This window comes from Apaloderma vittatum, unplaced genomic scaffold (assembly GCF_000703405.1).
Source record: "Apaloderma vittatum isolate BGI_N311 unplaced genomic scaffold, ASM70340v1 scaffold7337, whole genome shotgun sequence".
NCBI lineage: Eukaryota > Metazoa > Chordata > Aves > Trogoniformes > Trogonidae > Apaloderma > Apaloderma vittatum.
In genome coordinates this window covers 34,592-61,546 of record NW_009724536.1, presented here as the reverse complement: position 1 = coordinate 61,546, position 26,955 = coordinate 34,592, and the positions used below count along the sequence as shown (strand labels likewise).

At 36.8% G+C, this 26,955-nt stretch overlaps 1 protein-coding gene across 1 annotated transcript in view; it reads left to right on the top strand.

Annotated features, from left to right (window-relative positions):
- The window catches only part of LOC104276283 (aryl hydrocarbon receptor-like), a 51,930-nt gene that overhangs the window by 19,364 nt on the left and 5,611 nt on the right, over positions 1-26,955 (top strand). The window contains 8 exon segments of the mRNA XM_009872540.1: positions 10,870-10,985; positions 14,147-14,236; positions 16,027-16,150; positions 19,439-19,569; positions 22,446-22,648; positions 24,361-24,470; positions 25,954-26,095; positions 26,877-26,953. Of these exon segments, the coding sequence (XP_009870842.1) occupies positions 10,953-10,985; positions 14,147-14,236; positions 16,027-16,150; positions 19,439-19,569; positions 22,446-22,648; positions 24,361-24,470; positions 25,954-26,095; positions 26,877-26,953 (910 nt within the window). The 5' untranslated portion in view covers positions 10,870-10,952.

The window sequence follows — 26,955 nt, the reverse complement described above, 5'->3', positions numbered from 1 at the left end:
TACCCCTAGCTTTAAGACTTCTGCTGCAGTGGAAGAAAGGAGTGGGGATCACCTGGAGCAGAGCTGGGAATGAAACCTCGATTTATAGCATATCCTGATACTGAAAAAAAAAAAGGTTATGTATTTTATTTCATATATATAAAGGAATCTGTGGCTGCTAGCTGTCACAAGAACCTGGATTTATGCCATATGGGGGAGAGTCAGGAAAACACCTAGTTTCCAGATCATGCTTGGGATCAGGGTGAAGTAGGTACCAAGCCCTTCTTTCCCATCCAGAGGTAGGTCTGGCAGCTGTTGGGGGTTACAGTGATACTTAGGAAACTGAAGTGTGTGTGGTATTTAGAGTGTGAGGTTTCTAAATACTGTATTGGGTAGAGAACTCAAAATTTCGGGTATCGGGTCCTTATATGGAACTGGCTTTCTGGAGTTGAGTTGTACAGTGCTCTGGCCTGTAGCCACATCAACCTCTATTATAATTGTCTGTTAAAACAGTATTTCCTATTATGTAACTGTTTTCAGAAGTCTGGAAGCCAGACAATAGCTGTTCAAATCACCTACTAAAATGTTAAGAATGTTTGTCACTTCAGTAGCTGCAAGTTAATAAATACCACTGAAAAATATTTGTACATACGAGTAGTTTTCCTTGTTTCAGATTTTCTGTTGGGACTTACAGTGATGAGGAAGATTTTGCTGGAGTCTCCTGAAGCAGTCGTGGAGATAGCATTGGATGGTCCATTCCCTTAACACATGGTTGCACGTGGATTTACCAAGTTCAGTTTAAAACAACTGCGATTCTCTAGGAGACCTGAGAGAGAGAGAAGTTGTTCAGTTTGTAAAATCAAACGAGGGTCTTAGCAATATAATTGGAAGAGGTGCAGAGAAGGTCTAGAAAGTGTGTGTTATGGGAGATTACTTTGTCACGTGTAGCCTGGCAATTGGAAGGCTCGGAGGTATGATTGCTGTCTGTGAACATGCCAGGTAGGGTAACACTGAGAAGGGAGATCTGTTGAAGTTGGTGGGCAGTGTTGTCACAGGAGGACTTAGGAATGAGCGGGATTTGACAAAGTATGTGCTTCAGATTTGAGGGTTTCTAGTAGAAGAATAGGCCTTTACTAGATTTTCAGAATAAAAGAGGAGAGACTTAGTATTCTTAAGATTTAGCTTGATATTTACTGTGGTCTCTCTCAAGACTTAAATTCTTACAGCAGTCACTGATTGAAAATGTTGCTTTTTCTCCTTTGAGGCGTTACACCTTCCAGCTTCGCCTTCTAACGGCATTTCAGCTGCAGTGACTGCTGAGTATGATTCACAAAGCATTCTGAGAGGAAATGATAATTACTTATGTGCAGCCTTTCAAATGTCCCAGTTTCCTTAGAAATAAGAATATATGGAATTCCCAAACAAGAAGGGAATGTGTGTGAAACAAGCTGTCAGTGGAATGAGGCATTCTTTCTGTGCATCTAGCAAAGTCTCATTTTTTTCTGTAAAGCAGTGGAACAAAGTTACATGGAAACAAATGGAAATCCCTATTAAATTATAACAGAGTTGTCAACTCCAGAGATACAAGATACTGCAACAACACCTCATGTGTACCTCACCAGCTCCATGGCCAGGTAGTGTCACAACTCTAGAAAGGTCCCTTGTGCTGTCAGATTCTCACAGTAAGTTATATTTCTAAATAGTTTGAAAACAAACAAAAAAACAAACCCTCAAAGCACCCCAACTGCTCCCCAACCAAAAAAAACCCTCTGCAAGCCCACACAAGTTATATAGTTCTTCTAAAGCCTGAACTGAAACAAAAAAACCTGAAATCCTCCATTAGAAGTCTGAGATGCTATCGCTCATTTTTTGGTTTTGTGTGGTTCCCCTCCAGCGAGATCTTCCCAAGGCAGAAGCTTCCTTTGTTTATGTGTTTCAGTGGAGCAATTAAGTGGTGATGCTTAATGAACACTCTTTGAGTATCTCTTGATTTCTGAGACAGTTTATTAACAGTAGAATGAAAGTACTGAAGATATTGAGATAATTTTATGTGGGTTTTGGTTTGCTGACGAGCTTGTGCTATGAAATGGATATATCATTTCTGTGTTTAGAATTATTGGGAAAAGAGCCTTGACTTTTTGATTTAAATCATTAGTAAACCTCTAGATTAATTTTGAATCTTAAAAAAATATGTTAAAGTATTTTTGAGGGAGAAAAGAAGATTCTGTCTATGAGAACTGGTAGATGTGCCTTGTAACATGTGAATCAAGCCAACCTTTTGCTTTATCTTTACTGTGACTCTCTTCATGTACTTCCCTCTCAGCTGAGCGTTACTTTTCTGAAAGCCTGGTGAGTTGTCCAGCAGAATGTATGTGTCAGTACTCAGTGCAATGTATCTAAGGTGTATTTTGATATTTATGTAGGTTTACTGTCTTAAAATGCTGCCATGACAATGCTGCTGTGAGGAAAGACATCTGTCACTTTTAGAGACTCTTGCAGTTAAAACTTTAGGGTATTTAACCATGGAGTTTGTGATATTTCTCCAAAAATAGCAGTTGAAACCCCATGTCTTGTCCAAATTCTGGCTCAGGAAGTTACTATACATTTAGCCATTCACAAATAAACTCATTAGGTAAGATCTAATTCCTGTCCTGGTTACCTGATGTTACCTATTCAGCTTTCCGTAGGAGAGTGAGGCTAAGGTTCATTTCTTCTAAGAGGCTTTCTGCTGGTATAAAAATAATACCAGGGAGAGCTGGAACTTTTTTTTAGAGGCTTTCCCATATTTTAGGTGCTAGAAAAACGGGGGTTATGGTTTTCGTCTTCCTCCTGTTTAGTATTTACCCATGTAGTTACACACTTGTTGGAACAATGACTGGCCAGTACAACAAACTATTAAAATATATCTCCAAGTTTTATTATAAATGAGTTGTATGACTGAAGTTGTGGTTCAGTAAACACATAACTTTACATGCTGTAAACCAGCAGGTAGGTAACTAACTTGTTAGTTCACCTTGTGTAACTTTTAAGACATTTAAAAAAGTTGCGGATACACATATGTGAGGTTTTTTCCTATAGATATGACATTTAATAATTATTTATGTGACAAAACCAATAAATATAAATGAAAATGATCTCCTATAGAATATACATATTCAAATACATACTGTGTTCAAACTTATCAAAACCAGACTAGAGAAAGGAGAATTAGAATGTTATGCTGCAGTATTCAAGGACAAGGTGATTTATCAACGGAAGGCATACAGGAGAGTTTTGAAACTTTTTGAAGGGTTTTTTTCTGCTTTTGTTTGTTGTTGCTGTTGGTAAATCATAGAATCATAGAATGGCCTAGGCTGGAAGGGACCTTAGAGTTCATTTAATCCAACCTCCCTGTCATGGGCCGGGACGCCTCTCAACTAGATCAGGCAACACATGGGTACCAAACGGGGATCGAACCCGCGACCTTGGTGTTATCAGCACTATGCTCTTGTACCAAGCAGCAAAATTAGATTTAAAAAGAAGTTAAAAAGATTATATTTTTTTTTTGGTAGAACAGTAAACTCATTTACTGTCTCATAAATAATCTTATGATCCAGAAATGTGATTTCTGGGAAATTCACGACTCCCTTTGAGTCTTGGCCAGTGAAATTTGATTGAAGTTTAGTTAGAAAAAAGGTGATACTCCTGCCAAGTTTTTGTCTGTCTTATGATTTATACCTCTGAACATTGGAAATGTATCCTTGCTATAGACCTGGAAACAAAGTAGCACTGGTCTGAACTCACAGACCTGTCGATTTTGAAAGGGCAAGCAACAGACTTCCTTATGCCAAAAATAGCTTTTGTGCTAAATTATCTGAGCATAATATTTGATCACAAATAAATGGAAAATAATATTTTGCACTTTGGACCTTTTTCAAATAGCAGGGGAAACCCAAGGTCATTTTAAAATTAGATGGGTTTTGTTGGGTGAATCTGAAATAGCACACGTTCAAAAACTGTGGTACTTGGCATCGAGAAAAATGTTACGTACTGTTTTTATTCCTCATGTATATTTGTTATATATTGATTGCTGCAAAGAGAATATTTTAGACTCTTGCAGCAGCTCAAGTAACGTGTACCGCTTCTGCACTTCCCTGTTGGGTGTAAAATATGGATGAAGACATGTCTGAAGTGTAAGTACAGTGGGCCCTTGGGAAGTTCTGGAGCTGTACCTTGAGTAATTTCAGTCCAATGCTGACAGAATATTTACTGGTTTATTTTTGGTTTGTAAGTCTGTTTTCAGCCCCGGTCTGTGAGATGTTCAAGGACAATTCTTCATAGAACCTTAACATTGGAAATTCTTTATCCTGATGATACCAAAAGTTTAAATAGTTCTCTTTAGTCTAGCAAAGTAATTTTATTGTAGTAGTTGCTTTGGTAGCAACCCCTAAAGGTACTTGAGAGTTTCTGTTGAAACCTTTTGTATTAAGGCACTTTTAACCCCCAGAATCACCCACTTTTAGAGATAAAAAATTTTCTTTTTCTGTTTCCTCTCTAGCCTAAGCACTTTGGGGCAAATACTACGTTTCTCCCTCTCTTAAAGAAAATTCCTTATATACTTAACATCCTCACAGCTGGGTAGAGTTGTGCTTTCTCTGCCGTGTCTGATTGTTTAGCTGATGAGTTTGCATTTTGCTCGGTTTGGCTTTAGGTTAAACTAGAAAGTGCTGGATGACTGAAAATCCAGGAGGGCACGTGCACAGAACTTGCATCGTGTTCAGTGCAGGTCTCTGGAATTGAGAGGCTCTGGTTTGAGTCACTGGCACAAAATCTGCATTGCAAATGAGACACATGCCTGGAAATTCTTGATTTCTAGAGATTTGTACATATTGGTAGGTGATCTGTTTCTCTACTGTAATTAAGTTATTGACTCTCAAAGACCCAGGAAATCCCAGACCCTGACCACTTACTTTTTATCCTTGTTCTCTTCTCCTTTTATAATTAGTGGAAATAATTTTTTCAGCCGTTTCTTTCTCCCCATTTTCTTTTGTTAAAACTTCTTCTGGCTAAAGTGTTATTCCCTCTCAGTCTCTTTGTTTTCTTCCTTCACTAATATAACCTACTAATATTTCTTTGAAAGTATTCGTGGTGGTATGATTTATCCTCTTGTGATAGACGCTTCATTGAGTTTTCTCTCTCTTGAACCATAAATAATTTCTTTGAGGCCAAGTCAAGAAATACGTGTCTCCCATGTCTCATAGATTCTTTCATTTGCTTTTCTTAAATATGTAGGCGTGTTTATATATCTGAGCATTAGTGGAAAATATGCTTATGAATCGAAGCACCATGTCCTCTGAGCTTGAAGGTTGTTTGTTACTAGTTTTTTAACCTTTGTTTGGCTTCTCTTAAGGAAATATCAAGACATAGGCAGTTTCTGTAAGTGTTTTATTAGTATTTTTCTGCTTTAAAAGTAAAATATCCTCTGAAAGTGATTCCAGCATTATCATAATTTGGCACATTCAGTCACATGCTCAAGAGGAGAAAAGTATCCTTTGATACTAGTTACTCCCAAATGCACAATTTCATCCTCACAATTTTCACCCTGACTAGTTTTGTAAATTGTTTTCTGCATATATTGTTCCTGATTGTCAGAATAGCGATACCTTTTTTTACATTTTTGTTAATGTATTTACATTTTGGTTTTTTCATAGTAATGGAGAATACCTGTTGTTGTACATCCATGTAGGCAGTTTACTGTAATTTATGAGCTGTATTGGAAGTTGTAATACAGCTTACAAGGGAAACTACCCTTAAAATGTTTCATCTTCAGGCATATAAGAAATAAAAAAGCCTATGCATATCATAGTTTTCAGATTTGTTAATGTATGGCAGAATAACTGGAGGCCAAGATATTGGAATTTTGAAAATGAAACCATGGAACTCTTCAACATTAAAAACAAGGATGTGTCTAACATAAGTTGCCTTCCCCACTCCTCCAACTTCAGTACTTTAGTGTAAATACTTGCTCAGCTTTCAGCAGAATATAAGTAAACAGTGTAAAGCTATACTGGAAATTATTCGTAATTCATAAATAAAGGAATAGGAGAAAATGTAAAATGTAAATATTCAAAATAAGAAGTGTAGCCGTTTAGAAAATACGCAATCTGGAAAAAGGGCACTTTTTTTCTTTGTGTTACTTAATAACTTCCATAAATATTTTTTGCTTTACAGTCTGAGACAGCAGGTGCAAAATGTTTCATATGATCATAAGTAACAGAGATAGCTAAGGTTGCATATAGATACATGGATATATATATAGTATTTTCTCCCACTTAAAATGGATCTTTTGCCAGTATAAACAGCTCAGTGTATGTTAATGATTTAGGCTGGAGTTTAATATTAAACTCGGTTCTCTCGGTAGTAGTGCCCCCTGCTCTTGTTTTCGCTGGTGAACTTTGTGTTGGAGGTGAGCATTTGTTGCTGAAGCAACTAAGACCACCCCCATTATGAGAACTTGTTTTTTAAAGTAATCTAGAGCAGACTACTTGAATTTATAATTCTGCTGAAAAGGTTATGAAACAGTCTAGCTTGGCTCTGACTGCAAACTTTGACCTGTTTGGCTGAATTGTGGGAACTGTGCCAAAATTTGATATAAAGCAGTTCTGAGAAGCTCTTTAAGATTAAATTCCAGGACTGCATGACTGATGTGCTAATGATATACTTGTGATATTTAGGCAAGCGTTACTCCAGTGCAGTTTTAGGCTTGACCAGATCAGCCTGATTTAAGTAATTTGTTGCATCTCAATATGTTTTTAAAAGGTACAGTTAAAATTTGTCATCTTGATAGTCATTTCTCCGTGATAAGCTACTCTAGCTCCTGAAAAAACTTCTTGCTATGCTTTTTCTTTGGGGAAGAAAAGGTAGGATGGAGAAAAGGTTCTAACTGCAGACTATCTTGGTGTGATTTCGTGAAGATTTTCAGCTAGCAATCACTGGATCAATTTGTTTTCAGCACTTTTATAACACCTGACTGGTTTAGGCAAATTTTGAGATGGAAAGACTGTTTAATCATATATTGCTTCACTCCTTTAATAGCAACGAGACATTTGGTGTGGGAATGCTCAGGTTACAGTGGAGAATTACCTCTCTGTGTCTGAGCACCAGCAAATGTGGGGTATTTTCTTTATTTGTGTCGTAAAAACTTCTTTATTCACTCAACATGGAAAAAAATACCAGTGTTTATTTTTTTCTTGGTTATTTTGTTCTTTCTGATGCTTTGTAAAAATGTACTTTCCTTTCAAATCAAGAGGTTTCTAGATTTGAGGAGAACTAATAGAACTTAGTTTGGCTGAGTTGAGTATTGCTAGTCACTGCTAGGGATGCTCTTGTTCCACGGCGAGACAACCAAATATTCCATAAGACAGTACTCATGTGCAGGTAAACATTGATGTAACCATTGTTACTTAGTTTTTGTAGATATAATCTAAAACTGTCTTTTCCATTTGCTAGTTTGGGTGCTAAAAGCTTTCACAGCTGTGAAACAGAAGCACCAGAAACTATAATGTTGTTCTAGGAACAACATTAGAACTATCTAGAACTATAATGTTGTTGAAACTATAATGTTGTCTAGGAAAAAACTGTTAAAGGTCACTAGTTTTGTTGTCTTGGGGATCCAACTTTTACTTCAAATCGAGAAAGTCTGTGAAATGGAAATTATTCTTGTTGCTGAATGTAAGTGACAATCATTAATCTACTTGGAAAGTAAGTACTTAAAATCTGTTGCTCTTACCAAAATTGTGTAGCAGATTTATTTTTTTTTTCAGGCGTAAACTTTATTTCTGGTGTTTTAAAGTTATAAATGGAAAATTCTGAGAAGTAATTTGATTGTCTTTCACATACTTCAGAGTATGTGTACAGATTTTTATTTTTTTTTGCTTGAAGAGTATTGATGAAGTTTAATCCCACAGGGCTGGTAATTACCACACCTCAATTATATTAGCATTGTAAACCCTACTAGATACATTTCTGATTTCTTTTGTTAAAATTTATGCTTGGTTTGAATAATGATTTGTAAATTTTAAATACTATTTTCTTTTTTTTTATTATTCAGAGAAGTATTTAAATAACATCTGTATCATCATTGCTTTGTCTTGTCTCCTAAACTGTTTTTAAAATCTTCAGTAAAATTTATCAAGTCTTTTTGATCAAAAATGTCCATATTCAGTCGCTTCTGTCTAGCTATTTTGGACTAAAAGGGCTTTCATCATGAAATGTGAATATTTCCCTTGTTCTCAGTATTAAATAGAAATATTTGTAATATTTTGGGGCATTTTTTTCTATGTTATTATTTATATTTTTATCACTTCCCCCTAGCAAGAAACAAATTTTGTTCCTACAGTTATGTGCTTCTAGCTGATTTGACTCCTGTTTTTTATTAAATTGACTTTTCCTAGCATCAACTAAACAAAATTTTGTTTTTATTTAGTAAGGGGAATTTAGTTTTTACGAAATTAGCAGAAGACCACACCTGCCTAAGCAAGATCTGCACGTCGGTTTTGATGCCCCTTTATTAATCAAGAAGAGGGATGATACAAATTTTCCTTTTCGCTGGTGGAACAGTTAACCTTTTTTCCAACTTAATCTTTAAAAATGTGTGGGTGTTTTAGAGCTTAGATGTATTTAGTGATGCGTTTCAGAACCTGAAGTCCCCTGTAGTGCGATCTCTTGACCCTGCCTATGAGTGAAGGAAGAGCTCCCCTGACTTGGGTGGCTTGTAGCAGGCACTAGCAGGACTGTGATTTATCTGTCAGAGTGATGTAAACCTTGGTTTGTTTTGTTTTTCGGGAGTTGTACACAGCCGGTGAGGTATGGAACTGGAATTTCCACTGTATCTTCCATTCTTTTTAACCCAGATTGTCAGCAGTTTTCCATCTCTCTGTTTACAACAACTTGATTTCATCCACATTCTGATTTCTGCAGGTGTAGGTTCCAGTTCAGCAAAATAACTTCACGTGTACCTCTTGAACACTTTAAAAGTCAGGAAGAGTACAGCCCTGTTTGAACTCTAGAGCTCTGTTAATTGACAGATGCAGAGTAGAACATCATTGTTTAATCACTGACCTGTAATTTCTCTCCCTCAATTATAATTTGCACATTATAAAGGGAAAAAAATCACCAAGATGGAATTTTATGTGGTGTTTTTCAGAATAGAAAGCATTAATAGGTATCTTCACTTGCAGCTTCCAAAGCTGAATATGGGCTTTCTCAGTAATCATGCAATATAAATTAAAAGGATGATAATTTTTCTTCTACTGCCAGTGCACTTCAGGGGTTTTTAATGAGTTCTAGATACTCTTTTAAAATAGTGCTTAGGATAAAGATATTGCTACATCTTCCACTCCCTTGTAAATGAATTTGAAATTACAGCTCTGTGTGGCCTATTGGAGGACTTTTTGACTGTCTTGTAGGAAGAAGAGCATTAAGGTTTTAATTTCAAAGCAAACCCTTAGATAAATTCCTGGCTGATTAATCAGTTAATGTCTTTTTATAACATGTTTTTCCTCTGCGGTGCCTTTGAGGGATGTTTTAATGAAAACTGTCTGGCTTTAAAGTTGTTAACTGCAGTGATAGCTTCAAAAAAAACCTGAAAGGCATAATTTATCTTTCAGTTAATGTACTTAGTGTAAAGTATCATTTAACCTAGTTGAAAAGTGAGTGAACAGGCGTTCTTCTGGATTCTTGACTAAGTTCTGAGCAGCTGAAAAATGAAGGTTTTCGGCAGGTTGAAAAATCATTTGGAATTTAGGATGTATCTATCTCATTTTTATGAGATAAACTGTTCATGTTTTACAGAAATGCAGTTGCTTTTATAAATTTCCTCTGCGGCTTAGAAATTTTGAGGTTGGGAATGATGATGTTTAGCTTTATGGTAAAGGTTCAGGGTCCAACTACTTGAGTTATTTTGAGCTGTTTAGACATTATAGACCTTCTCAGACTAATTTCAGATTTGGAGAGGTTTTTCATTCTAGAACTATGTGGAAAGTAGAGCAATCCTGAGTTATGGATAATCTTTGAGTATCTAGTTTTATTTGACAGCATCCAGTTTGTTAGAAAGCACATTTTTAAACACTTAAGTTGGAAAAAGTTTAATTCTTCTATCTGTGGAAAAGAAAATTTGTATCATTCCTCTTCTTGATTAATAAGGGGGCATCACAACTGATGTGCAGATGTAGCTTAGGTAGGTGTGGTCTTCACTCCTGTTTCATTGAGTAATTTTTCATTAAGTAATTTTTTTCCTTTGAATGGATATATTTGTGACCTGAACAGTGATGATTCATGATTATAGTATTTTTTTCTAAAATCAGAACACTTACTTTGTTGTTTAAATGGTTAAAACTTAAATATGGCAGGGGAAAAAAACCAACACAATATCTTTTGGGTTTTTTTAACATGTAATATGCATTTAAGGTTCCTATTTCTTTCCTTTCTTTCTCTGAAGGGCGCTTTAGGACTAAAGGCAGGCTTATATCTGAGGTACTGTATTTCGATGTCTGAAAATAAATGTGATAAATGTTCTCACAGCTTAAAGCAGAGTTTTTATTAGGTTATATGAGGTTGTCATATGAAAACAAAAATGTCCTTTATTAACAAGTATGACAAACTAAAAATGAGCCTTATAGTAAAGAGAAGAAGAAAAAAGGAGTAAAATAATGAAGTTTGCCTTGATTTCAATAATATTGATTTTGTTGTGAAAGTATTAAAGTTTAGAAGGGAGATGGGTGACAAATTTGGGAGTTATCTAAAGGTAAGGAAAATTCTGACACTGAAACAGGAATCTTTCATTACATTGACAATCTAAACATTTTTAAAATATAATTTTTTCTTTTTTCCTTCCTTTTTTTTTTTTTGTAGTTGCATTAAAATGTTCCAACTCTAACAGACCAGAAAGAAATGGCATTCAAGAAGACTGTAGAACAGCAAAATGTGGAGAAGGGATGCAGATCCTGGAAGGAGAACTCTTACTGCAGGTATATTTTAGTGGACACATTGTATGAAGAGTGGGTGTAGAACTACAGGGTCCTCTTCAGTCTTTCTGAGTAATTTCTTAGAATTGTTTTTTTCCTATCTCTTTGCGTCTACTGTTAATAAAGATATTAATATAAAGAAACAGTCTTCATAAAGGTCAGATAAGTTAGTCATCTACTGTAAGTTTGGTGACTTATTTTAGTTTCTCTTTTAAAGACCCTGGGTTTGCTGAAGTGTCTTGGTTTCTCAGTGGTTTGAAAGAAAGAGTACATGGTATAGGTTCAGGACAAATTTTAAAATCCTTTCAATAACGATTAGCAGTGTGAACTAATGGAAAATATTAATGAAAAATAGGGTTTCTTAGAATTATATAGTCTGGTTTATAATCTATTTTTATGTCCTAGAGTCTCAAAGCATATGAAATATAATGATATAATACCAGATCTGGATTAAACCCAAGAAATTACTAATACAGGTATTCCAATGTTGTAATTAGGTTCACAAAATCTATTTTACTGTGACCTGCAGCTCCTTTTGAAATATATTGATGGTCTGTCGGACACGGGTTTCACACCAATTTATCGATCAGAAGTGGCAAATCGTTAGGTCAGTCAGAGCCAATGGTTTGCATAGAAGAAAATTAGTTTAACTGTTTAAAGGATAGAAATTAAAACAGGTTCTGAGAATCCCACAAAGCAATTGCTGTAAGCTAATGCTGGCTGAAAATTCTTTCATAACTAACTAAAAAACTAGGACATGTGTGTAATTTTCTAACCTTCATAAAATACGACAAAGAACTGCTACGGAGTTACTGCAGGTGAACAGCTTTCTTTTAAACAGAAGTTATCTGAGGAGGTACAGTATATGATTTATATTGGAGACATCTATGTGATGTGATATTTAGTTGGGTTTTATGACTTGCAAATGGAAGTTGTATGAGGGAACCGCTATAGGAAACTGCTTTCCAGTATGAAAATGAGGTGGGTGATACACTTGTTACTGTAAATTCTGCCCCCCTTGGGAAGAATTTCTTAAATGAACTTGTCCTGTAAATATTTTACATTTATAAAAAAGCATGAGGATGAATATGCAGATGGCATTTCTTACATTCCTTAAGAAAACTCTGAGTGATTAAATTGGGAATTTTGTAGAAGATACAAGCATCAGTAAGATGTAGAAATTGGTAAAATCCTTCCCTTCTGCCTAAGCTCACAAGTCTTTTATGTCACACAGGTTTCCATAGATTACAACTGCTGATGAATGTTTCCTTTTTATTCTCTATTTTTTTGCAAAGGTGGTATGAATATATACCATGTTGTCTATATTTGTTTTTACTAGTTTATCAGGTGTTTTTTCTTGTTGCCTGACAAACAGAAAATTGTGTCTTTAATTTCCAGTACAGAAACTCTTTTACCAATTCAGTATTTTGGGAAGCGGAAATCAAATACATAGATGTAATGTGCTAAAAATTTAGCTATATTGCCTTTAAAATTTTACCTATCTCCAGTTCTTATTTTGGATACGTAACCTATTACAGTCAAAGCAAGATTATGCTACAAAGTGCAAATTTTACAGGGTTTGTGGCTTCCAGGAGGCATCTGATTTCTGTAGTAACAATCCTGTTTCAGGATGAACTGCCTACCAGAGCCACTGTAAAATGGGATTGAATGCCAGGTACAGAAGCTGTTTGTAGCTTCATATTAAACAGAGCAGAATAACCAGTCTTAACACGTGGGCCGGAATTAGATACTGTGCAGCTTGCAGACTTTTTATATCAACCGCTTGAGGTGAAACACCATGCAGAATAGGTCAGCAGAGGACACAAGCACCTGCCATTGCAGCATTCTGCTCACTTGGAATTACTGTGAACGTCATCAAACCCATGGAATCTGTGTAACTACTCAAGATGTCTTGGATTTGCTACAGAGCTTAATTTCAGATTATTCTTAAATTTATTTATTTATTTTTTTTTAGTATTCAGGTAAAATTCACTAAACTTACATAGAGTATTTTTATAGAGCTCACAAGTCTTTATGAGAATAGCTTAAGAAATGTCTACACATTAAGTAGGAATGGTTCACAGCATTTAAAGACCAGTTATTTAATTGGATATTTAACTTAATTAGACCGTATTAATAAAAGAACAAGAAATAGTAAAACAATATCTCTGCATATATGTGGAAAAACAACTGTGCTGCTTACAATAGTGTGGGGCTATAGGAGTTAATGTTGGTGGAAAAGTGGTGCTGGTTTATAATAAAAATACATTGTTGTGTTGGTACTGTAAGATATAGGTTAACCTTCGCTTACTTTACATTTTCCATCTTACAATAATTTAGCATAATAAAGAGTTTTAAAAATGTGTATTGAGTACGCTGGCCAAATTTGACTTTGAATACAGCTGAGGAAATTAAGTGGCACAATATACTTAATCCAGTCTCTCGAGACAGCCTTTTGTTAAATCTTGACTGAGATCTAGAGAAGTAAATCAGCACCTTTCAGATGAGCTGCCAAGTCACAAATGTACTGTTTGCTATCACAACAATTGCCATGAACTGTATCGATTGGGAGTTCAGATAAATGCCCTTTGCGTGACTTTGAGTCAGGAGCCGCTTAGTCTGCTGCTTCGTGGAGGGGGAAATCTCTTCAAAAACATTGTTTACTTGCAACAGTCCGTTTGTGCAGAGCTTTTTCTATTTTAAGTAAGCTATAAAATGTATTCTTGGAATATATAGGGGCTCTCAGTCGCTTGATTTCCTGTGCACTTAGGCCCGTCGGCACTTTGAATAGAACCGATTTTGGGTGCGCTGAAGGCTGGAGCCCTGCAAGCCCTCTGAGCTGTGGTTAGATAAACAGTTGTTCATGCTGTACCTCGTCTCCTAAAATCAAGAGCAATTGAAAGTTGCCATCAACACGGTTTGGCTTCTCCCCGGAATTTTCCAGAAGATTTTTATTTTTTCATTAGATGCAATTTTCTCCGTTGTGCCATGTGTGCTGTAGAGAGATGTGATGAAGAATCCTTCTGTTTATGCTGCCAGATAACGATATGATTTTGCATACTTCACATTTTATGAGGAGACTAGGGTACAGGTAGCCTCACAGTCACAATAGTCCTCTGGGATTTTGTCTCTGAAGCTGACGGATTGGTGTGTTTCCTCCCCAGGCATTAAATGGTTTTGTATTAGTCGTTACGGCCGATGCTCTGGTTTTTTACGTCTCTTCTACCATCCAAGACTACTTGGGGTTCCAACAAGTAAGTTTATTTTTTCCTCTATGTTTGCAGAGCTTTTGCTTAATTTCAGAGGGTATTAATGTTCGTATTTAGGATCTGGTAGTTTGTAGAATAAAAATCTTAGTTAGGAACTTTGGGTTGAATTATTTTGAAACCATATTGCTTTTCTATCAGTTTACATAGCAGCAATGGGACCTCAGGCCAAGCACAACAGGAATATAATTTCCAAAGTTGAGTTAGGCAAGATAGGAAATTTTCACACTTAATTAGTCTTTACTGGAACAACTGTTTGAAATTTATACTGTGGTGTTACCCAGTTTATGATGCCGAGTGAGACATAATTCAGTGGGAAGGTAATTATTTTAATAGAAACCTTTCATACAAAATTAACTCCATACGCCTTGAGGTTTTAAATATCAATGGAGTGGTTTTGGTATTGTTAGAATTTTAGCGTTCTCTCGCTCGTGTTTACTTTCTGTGATTACCTATTTCAAAACAAGAATTTGTTGTTTACAGTTTTTAGTGCAGATCACGTATGACTGACTTCCTTGCAAGCCAAGTGCCAAAGCAGTAACGACCAAGACCTAATGGGCACATGTTGCCTGCCTTAGAGAACTCCTGGAATTAGTTTGTGTTAAGATTCTAGAAGCTTAGTTATGGTTATCAATTTATGGTTTGGGGTACTGGATCATGATAGATGTCTAAAAATAGGGAGACACCAGAAAACTGGTCTGCAGTTTTAGCTAACTTATAAGAGATGGGGGAATTTTGGCTTAAAACACAATATTCCGAACAAAACATTATTATTCTTTCGGTGTCGAGGAATGGAAAAAAGCTTGGAAAACAAATTGGGCATGAAATTTTTACAGTAATGCCAATAAATCAAGTGTATAATATGGAAGCAAAGTCTTAAAGTTGCAAAAATTAGCATTTCTGGCAATTTAGTCTGGAAAATACTGATTGTTTTATGAAATTCATAAAGCAAAATTTGAGCTAGACTTCTGCTATTGCCAGCCCATCTTAATTTCTTTAGATCCATGATTTATTTTAAGTATTTTCTGTTTATATGATGATTGGGCTTTCAATCCATGCAGAAAACGGGCAGTTTAACTCTTAGCACTTGACTGAGGCTTTTCTTGAATATTTTGAGTGGGATTTTTCCCCTTCATTTCTTTCAGTCGCGGATCCTGGCTGCTGTAGTTTTACCATTTAGGTCACATTCCTAGCCATGCAACTGGTGGTGATAGGAGAGCTTAATAACTGCAGATGTTAATGCATCCTTAAGGAGTGACAAAGCTCTCAGACAAACGAAATTGCTGATGGTCATAATCTGCTTGGCTTAGGTTTGGAAGTTGTTTGGCCCCGGGTCTTCGGCCTCCTTTCTGTTCATGTAGCACCTAGAATGGGTCACGTCCAAGTACCAGCTGGCAAATACCTTTTTTGTCAGTATGTAAAATTAAATGATTTATATAAAACATAAGCAAAGTAGTTCCAGGCTTGCTTAGATAAAAGCAGGTGAAGAAACACTTGACATATCAATGTTATTTTTTTTCTAAAGTAATATTTTTTTATTATTATTTCTCATATTTGCTGTCATTGGTGTGACTGAATTCCACTCTGCTCTGCTAAAAATTGTTCTGCAAAGCTTTCCCACATGCATACAAATGTGATTTTTAAATTTTTTTATTTTTTTCCCTGAGCAAAATGGATTTTGCTATATCCGTAGCAGGGTTGTCAACCAGACAGCTGATACTGTATTGTCACGTAAGTTTCTTATGCTTTCTTTCTCACTTTTTCCTTTCCATATTTAGTCTGATATTATACACCAGAGTGTATTTGAATTGATTCACACAGAAGACAGACCTGAGTTTCAACGACAGCTACATTGGGCATTAAATCCTGCCCAGTCTACAGATTCTGGACCAAGTGTACAAGGTGAGAATGCAGCCAACTTACATGTTTGCCTGTCTAATTAGTTGGGCTTTTTTGAATTTGTATGTGTAAAAAAGTGTAGAATATTTTATATGAACAAAGGAAGGAATAACATCTTTTAAACTTCCTTGACTTTTATAAATATGTTTAGCTAATAGTGGGAATTACAGTTTTTTCCCCACTTTAAATAACCATGGCTATTCATAACACAGCACCATTAAAATACTAATTATGCTTTAAATTGAACAACTTTAATTTGGAGCATAAATTACTGAATGTCTTGCATGTCTGATTAGTAGTCCTGTGGTAAATAGCAGAGCAGGTATTCTTACATATTTGTTGTAAATAGGGCAGTCAGAAGGGGACAGTTTCTTCTGGTGGTGTAAGAAACAAGGAAATGGATTTTTCTATGTTCTCCTTCAATTATACAGCTCGTCTTTAATCGCTATTTGAGTGAGAGAGTGATTTCTCAGATGTGGTCGTCTCTCTTTCACATCTGCTACTCCTGGTTACAGATCATGACATCACATTTCCTAGGTTAGGAAGGCCAGGGAGCAATTGGGTACGAGAGCTGCTTGAAGCTCTTCAGGCTGATAGATCCATTCCATGACTACGAAGTGTTAGTTAAGATGTTTATGTAGGGAACAGTGCATTCCCTGTCGTGGAAGAGTTCTCTTGTTCCATGTCTGTCACTGTTCGATGCAAGCTGCCGCACAGGCCAGCACTTCTTTTGGAATAAGAGGAATAAAAGAATAGTATGTTTGTTAGAGCATCAGATTGTCACATGTAATTGACTGATGCTTAAGTGACCTGCTACACTGAGAAACAACTGAGAAGCACATTGCTTGTGTGTTGGAGCAGAGATGGTACAGATAGTTAGGTGTAACGTGGGGAGCATATGCCTGCCTCCTAATGACAGCAAAACTGGGGAGACAGCTGTAGCGCTCCATTTTGCACAGCAGGTGTTTAGATATATATGGAAATCTCTCAAGTTACTGTAAGGTTTTTCTTTTAATCCAGTAAAAGTCCATGTTATTTTTGAATAAATCAACCATTCATAAAACAATCTTCTTTCAAACTCTCTAACAATTTTGAATTTAATATTTCAGAGTACAGAAATGCCATGATTTGACAGCGAAATAGAAACCAGCAAATGTTATTTATTGGCTCACGTTGTATCATGTGCGGGTCAGTCTACACAGCCCAGTTGAAAACATGCTACACAACTAATTAATATCACAATTAGGTATAGAAGAAAGCTGCTGGCACTCAGAAATCAGGTTTTTGTGTGGTGGCTTACTGTTTGCCTTAAAGTCAAGTGGTGTTCCATAGCGCTTAAACAAGTGCATATGAATTTACAAAAGGTTGTCTTTGAAAAGTATGATGCCAGGTTGAGTTGGCATCAGATTCGAGTGAATGACAGGAAGGGCTGAGCAGGATTACAACCAACTGTTTGGTTTGTACCTCGTGTTCCTGGCTTGCTACAAGCTGCTAATTATTTTTGAGCCTCAAGTAGCATAAAATGCTTGGATGTTGAGGATTTTGAAACTGAATTCAAATTTTAATGAAAGATAAGGATCATAAGGATCCCCTCCATTTTTGCTAATTTAATCAATTTCCTTTAAAATACATTCAGGTAGTATTATGTAGCTATTTATAGACATCTTATAATTGTGCTCAGGTTTAAGCAGAGATTCCAGACTAAGCCTGGGAACTAATTTTACTTCAGTTACGTTGGACTGGTTGTTTCTCACTCATTACTCTGGTATGCCTTTACACCACTGGTTTCCTCTGCTGTTACTATACTTCCTAGACTCTTCCAAGTCCTGTCATGTTCCCAGAGAAGTTTGCAAAATTCTGATTTTTCAGTCCCAAGTACCTGCTTCAGGGTCTTAAGGCTGCATTGTCTTTTGAAGTTCGCTTGCTACACAACCATGTATGGTCTTGAGCTTAAAGAGAAAGAAAAAGACTTAATGCACAGCATATTCTGCACGTGGATTTTAGTCAGGATTTGTTTTCATTTGGGTTGGATTCACCACCATACAAACCACTTAGCCTATCTGTAAGTTTTTGCAGCTGTCCAAGAGACAAAATTATGTTTGAGAGAACATACTCTGGGGTGTGATTAAGTGACATGCTCTCCCTGACTGCCTCTCCAAGTCTCAAAGGTCAATACGGGTTCATTTCTTAAAATCTGTATTTTTCTTTGGTCTGTGTGTGGCAAATGGTTCTCTCTGGGTGTCTGGACTGTTTTTTAAATTACAGAGTGTTTAGCACTCTAACATTTTACATTGTTTTTTTTTCTTAATTCCTAAGGAGTGACCAATTCATGTGGAGTTTTTTCATAAGTATTTCAAACAAGATCACTTTGTTAAATTTGCTGTGATTAGATGTGCTCTGGTATCTCGTAGTCTCATGCAGAACATACATATTCTATCAAAAGTTTATTGATTTACCGTCTGTTTTTACTTGGTGTTTCAAATGTTTAAGTCTGTTTTCTAAGTGCCACCTAGCAGCAAATGCTTGTCCTGAAATGGCAAAAGAATATCATGTTATCCTAGTTGTCAAACAGGTATTTGAGTCTTTTTTAAATGAAAAACAAACAAACAAGCAAACCCCATGTAACACAAGTGCTTCATGTTCTTCTGGAGAGGTAATTACAGTGTTTTGGTGAACAGCTCAGCCCAGAAATACTGCGCTATTTAGCAGAGTTTTTGGTTTTCTCTAATAGTGGAGAAAGTCCTCACACTGATCTATTGTGGTGATTCCCTAGAGATGCTTCTTTTTATTTACTGCTACAACTGTCACCTGGGTATCTGGAAAGTAAGAATTTTCACAGTTTGAATTCAGCTACCGAGCTTTTGACTATTTTGTTCCTATAGTTACTCTCACATTTCTCCACCAGCAGGATCTGCAAAAAGTAGTGTTTTCTCTGCAACAAACCTCCACTCTCTGTAGCTGATTCAGAATCTAGATTGTTGACAAACATAATGAATAAATTAAAAACAAACAAACACTAAAACACGCAAACAAAAATCCAAACCAAAACGCCAAAACTCACCACTTTTAAAAAATACAGTTTTGAAATGTAAAGCGTAATCTCATCAGAAGAGCTGATACTTAACCTGGTGCTATAATCAGTATAGGTTCTGAGAGTGTTTCCAGTTTACATTGTTCTTGCTCAAGTCATGACCTAACGCTTTGTTTATGAGACGGAAGATGATTTGTTATAGATAGCCTTCACTAGGTGTTCTTCTAAAAATAATCTTTATAAATAATCCTTTCCTGTAGGAGATAATGGCTTTTCACAGCCAGCAACCTATTATAGCCCAGACCAACTTCCTCCAGAGAATTCTTCCTTTATGGAAAGGAATTTCATCTGCAGGTTACGATGCCTCTTGGATAATTCATCTGGGTTCCTCGTGAGTATAGACTTACGTAAAAACTTCCAGATATGCTTGCAAGTTGGGAATCTGCATAGTCTTAACAATGTACAGCAACTTACTTTATTTGTTACGACTTCATAGACACCTGAGCTGCTTGAACCAGTATGTTTCAGTTAGTGACGCTAAATGTGCCCCCCTCTTCAACAGGTTGTTACATGCAGGTACGAGACTTCTCATTTATCATGACTCAGTTTCCTCAGTGAAATACACAGAAGCATCTGCTTTTTTAAAGTACTGTCTGATTTGCATATAAAAAAGCACTGCAAATATTATCTTTTGTTGGATATCTTAAGATGCAATAAGACATAATAGCTAAATAGTTTCCTTGTACTCAATAAAGTTTGTGCTTGACCATGACATGTTAGAGTTTAGTATTGTTAGGGAAACAAGAAGAGTGATAAGTAAAATCTCTAACCTGGAATTTAATAGGACTAACTGCCCTCTTTAAAGAACTACTCTGAAGTATCCCATGGGCTAGTGCTCTAGAAGGCCGGGGGGCACAAGAGAGCTGGTCAGTATTCAATCTCTGTTTCCACAAAGCGCAAGATAAATGTATTCCCTTAAAAAAAAAAAATCAATTTAAGGTAGCAGGAGACCTGCATTGGATAGACAAGGAGCTCCTGGAAAAACTCAAATGGAAGCGGAAAATTTACAATATGATGAAAGGGGCCTGATTAATTGGGAGGATTACAGAAACAAGAAAGACCAAGGCTCTATTGGAACTTAGTCTGGCTAGGGAGGTGAAAGCAAGAAGAAATTTTTCAAATATATCAATGAGGAAAGGAGGAGTAGGAAAAGCGTAGGTCCACTGCTAAATGAGGTGGGAGATATGATCAGAGAGGATGCAGAGATGTTGGAATTGTTAAATGCCTTCTTTGCATTGATCTTTACTCCTAAGACCAGTCCTCAAGAATCCCAGTCACTAGAAGTAAGGGAGCAAAACTGGAGCGAGGAAGACTTTCCACTGGTCAATGAGAACTGGGTTAGAGACCCCTTGGAGCAACTGAAAATGCACAAATCCACGGGCCCTGGTGGGGTACATCCATGTGCGTTGAGAGAGCTGGCTGCTGTTGTTGCTGAGTCCCTTCTCCATCATTTTTGAAAAATCATGGAGAACAGGAGAGGTGCCTGAGGGCTGGAAGAATGCCAGTGTCACTCCAGTCTTCAAAAAGGGCAAGGAGGACCCAGGAACTATAGGCCAGTCAGCCTCACCTCCATCCCCGGAAAGGTGATGGAGCAGCTCTGGCTAACCAAATGGAAGAAAAGGTTATCAGGAGTAGCCAACATGGATTTACTAAGGGCAAATCCTGCTTTACTAATCTGATATCCTTCTGTGAAAATGTGACCAAATGGGTAGATGAAGGGAGAGCAGTGGGTGTCATATACCTTGTCTTCAGTAAGGCTTTTGATACTGTCTCCTGTAACATCCTCCTAGGAAAACTCAAGAAACGTGGGATACAAGATTGGACGGTGAGATGAATTGTTAACTGGCTCAACAATAGAGTTCAGAGAGTTGTGATCAGCGGCAGAGAGTCAAGCTGGAGGCCTGTGGCCAGTGGTGTTCCCCAGGGATCAGTGCTGGGTCCAGTTTTGTTCAGTATCTTCATCAATGACCTAGACAAGGGGATAGAGTGCACCTTCAGCAAGTTTGTTTTGAGAGGGGTGGCTGACACACAGGCAGGCTGTGCTGCTATCCAACGGGATCTGGACAGGCTGGAGAGCTGGGCGAAGGTGAACCTCATGAAGTTCAATCAGGACAAGTGTAGAGTCCTGCATCTGGGGAGGAGTAACGGCACCAGTTGGTGCCTACTGGAAAGCAGCCCCGTGGAGAAAGACCTTGGAGTCCCAGTGGACAGCAAGTTGTCCGTGGGACAGCAACGTGCCCTTGTGGCCAAGGGGCCAATGGGATCCTGGGGGGCATTAAGAAAAGTGTGTCCAGCAGGTCTAGGGATGTTCACCTCCCCCTGTACTCTGCCCTGGTGAGACCACACCTGGAATACTGTGTCCGATTTTTGGCTCCCCAATTGGAGAGAGGCAGGAACCTACTGGAGAGAGTCCGGCGGAGAGCTACGAGGGCGATTAAGGAATCTCCTATGACGAGAGACTGAGAGAACTGGGGCTATTTAGTCTTGAAAAAAGCAGACTGAAAGGGGATCTTATTAACGTATATAGGAAGTTCCACCTCAACATGAGGAAACGCTTTTTTTTATCCTGTGAGGGTGGCAGAGCCCTGGCCCAGGCTGCACAGAGAGGGTGTGGAGTCTCCTTCTCTGGAGACTTTCAAACCCAGCCTGGACGCGTTGCTGTGTGACCTGCTCTGGGTGATCCTGCTCTGGTAGAGGGGTTGGATTAGATGATCTCTAGAGGTCCCTTCCAACTCTGAACATTCTATGATTCTATGATTTATTCTTTATGTTAGTCAGTGCTCTAGATTTTAAAAGAAATGAAATTTTTCACCCTCTAGGTGATTTCTTACAAATAGAATTGTTTATATAGGATTTTGCATTTGTACACATTTGCATAATTTATACTGCTGACTGACAGAAATGCAAAAGAAATAATGTTAAAATATGTATGTATAATGCCATGTACATTAGAATATTAGCTATTATGTTTGTGGATTTTTTATAAAACAATCTTGCCTTTAGTTCTTTCTTCAGTGCATCTGTTAGCAGATCTCTAGGTGATGTGCTCAGGGGTGTAACAGCAGTAACCTGTATGTGTTTAGCTAACTTATGTATGCCATAGTATAAAGCTTGAAATACCAAAGTGTATGTTTTGCATCACAACAGAAATATCTTACTCTTAAATATCTCCAACATATAACAATTACTTTTATCCTCATCCTTAAGGCTATGAATTTTCAAGGACGTTTAAAGTTTCTCCATGGACAAAACAAGAAAGGGAAGGACGGTGCTACTCTGTCTCCTCAGCTCGCTCTGTTTGCAGTAGCTACTCCTCTGCAGCCACCATCTATCCTTGAGATACGAACCAAAAACTTCATCTTCAGAACTAAACATAAACTGGATTTCACACCTACTGGCTGTGATGCAAAGTAGGTTTAAATTATTCTGCATAATGCTCTAATAATTTGCTGACAGGTTTAATGCGTGTATTTGAAATATAAAGCTGGCTACTGTTTCAGTCAGTACTGATGGTTGTGTAGAAATTGTTAGACTTTTTCTCTTCAGCCCTGCTATAGTAAGTAAAGAGAAATGGAACTATCAGAGCATACTTTCTTGAAAAGGCATGTTGCTTTCTGACTCTTTAACATTAAAAAAACAAAACAAACCAACACCCCCCCTCCCCCCAAAAACAAAACAAAAATCCCCAAAGGCAGAATAGGGAAGAAGAAAAGTTTAATGTTTAAATCTGGTTGAAAGTTGGTTTCAGAACTGATAGAAGAAGTCTTTCATTTTGTTCTGCATGCATATTTTCTCCTTCAATTCAAATTGATGTAAAATACAATGGAAATATTATTGACTCAAAATAAATAGATTTAGCCCTTTTATATATTATGACTTTTACATGTTTCCAAACCATTTTTTCCCTGTATAAAAACCAGAAACACTGTTCCATTACCAAATCGGCATAACCTGACTATACAGCAATGGGGCAAGAAGCTCATTAAGATTCATCTTTACCAAAAGAAAAGCCTCTGGCCTCCTTCCTTCCTTCCTTCCTTTCTTCTCCCCTCCCTTGTATTTTTGTCTGATAAGACTTTCAGCTTTCAGATTCACTTTCAGTGGAATCTCTCATAGAGATTTTCATGCCTACTTGTAGGATAATGTAGAGTCAAATCACTTGGTGTTCTGTCTACTGATAAGCCATAAAATTTTTCTTAGGTTCTATAAACTGATACAAATAAAATTTAACAAAACGTTAACACAGGCATTTCTTTCCTCCGTCTGATTTTTTTTTTTATTCGTTACTTGAAACCTTCAACTTTTTCCACATTTTACATTTTTGCATATGTTGTTCCCCATCTCTAATTTTTCCTCTTTTTTCCTTTCTTTTTTTTTTTTTTCTATCTTTGGATCTCTGTTTCTTTGTTCCAAAATCTAGTTCCAGTCTCTTTTTGATTATTTCATTCTATCATGTGTCTCATAGTGCTCACGCAAATGATGTTAAGTTCTTTATCTCCCTGACCTCTAATAAAATACTCTAATTATAGCTACTAGGGTCAGACATGACTCCTCTGAGGCACATCTTGGAAAGCTTAAATACAAACACAGGGTCTCCCAAGCCACTCAATAGCAAAAGGGTTGTGTTCTGAGATACACCCTATTTTGAATTTTAAGTTACTAAACTTACTGAGGCAAGAAGATTTAGATAACTAAATACATCACTTACTCTATATCCAAGCACCTGTAGGTAAAGGCTGAGCAAACAGTGTCTTTCATGGCAACAAATGGGAGCTGCCTGCTGTAAGTGAATATGTTCAAAAGTCCAGCTGAGCTGGACACTTACTCTTTTTTTAATGATCTAATAGTTTTGTGAACCCGTTCCTAGTCACTGAAGGCAACTTGGGGGACTAGTAAAAATTTTATGATTTGGTAACTGCACTTTTTATTAGGACTGTCATGCTTCTGCATATGATTCATACCACAACAAAACGTAGTTAGCGCTTACGTCTGAAATGCTCTAGCCGTAACAAATGTAGTTAGAACCTGCGGCTGAGATGTTCTAGCTGTAGGTAACTTACTTGGCGTCCGTTCTGTGAATTGGTTCATCAATAGTGTTGCAATTTTTTGTTTTCTCCTTCAGAGGAAAGATTGTCCTGGGATACACTGAAGCAGAGCTGTGTATGAGAGGAACAGGATACCAGTTTATTCATGCAGCAGATATGCTTTACTGTGCTGAAAATCATGTCCGAAGTAAGTTTCGTTCCCTAAGCCTAAACTCCTTTTCAGCCTAAAGGCTTAAAAATCAAAGCACGGATTATAGTCGTACTGAAAAAATGTTATGAAGTACTCTTTTTTTGAAAACAGTTGCTAACAAGTAGAACACTATTCATTTCATGTGATCTTTCCCTTCCTATAAAAAGCCTTATATTGGAATATTTAATATTCTTATCTAGACCCTTTTAGCTTGTATATTCAATTTTCTGTCACATCTTGCTCTTTTCCTTTTTCTGCTCGACACAATTTCAACTATTTCAATATCTTCCTTTGGGCAAAGGGACTGTTTCAAAGATAGATTTCCTGGTAGGAAGTTAAATAAAGTATTTTCTTTTGTCATCAGTGTAAGATTTTTAACATTAATAAATCCCTGACTTAGCATGCCAGTGTCCTGTGTGTTTCTGGTTTTGATTCTTGGCAGGTTGATTTGGTTTAAGTAACAACTTATGGAGAGAAGTATAATATTTTAAGCTAAGAAAATAAGTATTGACTATCTGATTCGTAACTATTTAGTGGACTTCTTTCTTTACATTTTGTGAACTGTAACATATTTATCTTTGGTATTTACAGAAACACCTTCAGGATATTTTAGTGCTACTTCTTTTCTACTGAATTCTCTTGAAAAGCTGTTTTTTTTTCTTTTGCCCCTTTATAAACTATAGAACAATCTACAATAAGTTAGTTCTCGACTTGCGTATGTAAGCAGTTTTTCTGTTTCAGATGTATCTCACAGTGGTTTTGTTTGGTAAGGAATAAGAAAGAATTTCCAGAACAGGATGAAGTTTTGATTTGAAATTTTGGTTTGAAACTTTATCTTAAAACTGAATCTGCTCCATTTCTGATGCTAGGATAAAAAAGAAGTCTTGTAGCAAAGGTTATTTTTGGTTAGGATTCTTAAACTTTCATAACATTTTTTATGTAATTTTTCTGTCTATAAATTCTGTATTTTCAGCAATGTGCAATGAAAATGTAGTCTGTTTGTTCATTGCTTGTGAGGTGATAGTGGGAGTGAAAAATAATGGATTTGAAAGTACTTCTGCATTAACCAGTCAAAATGTGAAAGAAATTGGATTCAGACCTAATGTGTTCTCTGATTTCTTAATAGTCACTTTTTGGATGTAAACGAGACTTAGGCTACACATTCTAGTATTCATTAATTTGTGTTATTGCAGAAATAAAGACGAAGCTCCGCACAGGGTGTCGCTAGTCTGAGGTGGATATTTTACAGCTAGTTGCTTGCGGTTTTGGCTTTTATTTAGCTGTAAATTAAAGTGGACATCTTACAGTGACGGATCATCCTGTTTCACTAGGAATACATTAGTGCCACGCAGAAATGGGTGACTGAGAACATGAGATTTGTAAAATTGCTCTACAAATTGGGATTAGTTTCATGACATGCCAGATTATCCTGTTTTTTGTTCAGTGGACAGTAAACACTATGCTTACTCTTTAATTCTAGTGATGAAGACAGGTGAGAGTGGGATGACTGTATTTAGGCTTCTGACCAAAGAAAATCGATGGGCCTGGGTACAGGCAAACGCACGTCTTGTCTACAAAAATGGAAGACCAGATTACATCATTGCCACGCAAAGAGCTCTTACGTAAGTCATCACATAAAGCAGTATAGTTCAAAGATGGAAAACTTTTGAGCTTGTTTATGTTAAGAAAGGAATTCTGTGGTTTTAAATAACTCCTGAACTCCAAAAAGAAAGCCCCTTTGAATTTGCTAATAAATATTGACAAGGATTCTGATATTCCAGTATTAGGTGGCATAGTCCTTTATGTGTAAAACTTCAGACATTTTGTTGTCATATAAAGAATAAGAGCAGCAGTATGAACACCAAGTTATTCCATCCAACCTATGTTTAATTCAGTATCCCTGTTAGCAAAAATTATGACATCCAACTACAGTTGTGTAGAAGAAACAACAAATAGCATAAGAAATTACATCCATTATGGTGCTGAACTATATTCTAAATAATGTGGAATTCAGCAGTGTTACAGGGTTTAAATAATTTTTGCTAATCAGTCTGTGAAATGGAGAGGGATACTTCAGTATTGAAGTATTGTTTTACTTGCTATGCCAAGAAAAACATAATGCATGGAGCAAACCCTACTTATTTTCATTTCAGCTCATAATGCACAGAAAGTGGTGTATACTGTCTAGATTTAGTTACAAATATAATATGTAAAGGAGGTATTACCGTCATAAGCTCCTTAGTTCATAATCTGCCTCTTGGTTTAACTCAGCCAAGTTGAGCTGGAATTTGAAAAATGCCTACAGGCAGCATAGTTCATTTTTGTATTAATTCCTGGGGCCAAAAAAACTTGCAGTAACTGTTAGCACTGCAGTATTATGTTATGTATCTGATTTGTTTCCAGAGACGAAGAAGGGGCAGAACATCTACGAAAGCGTAACTTGAAGTTGCCCTTCATGTTTGCCACTGGAGAGGCTGTGTTA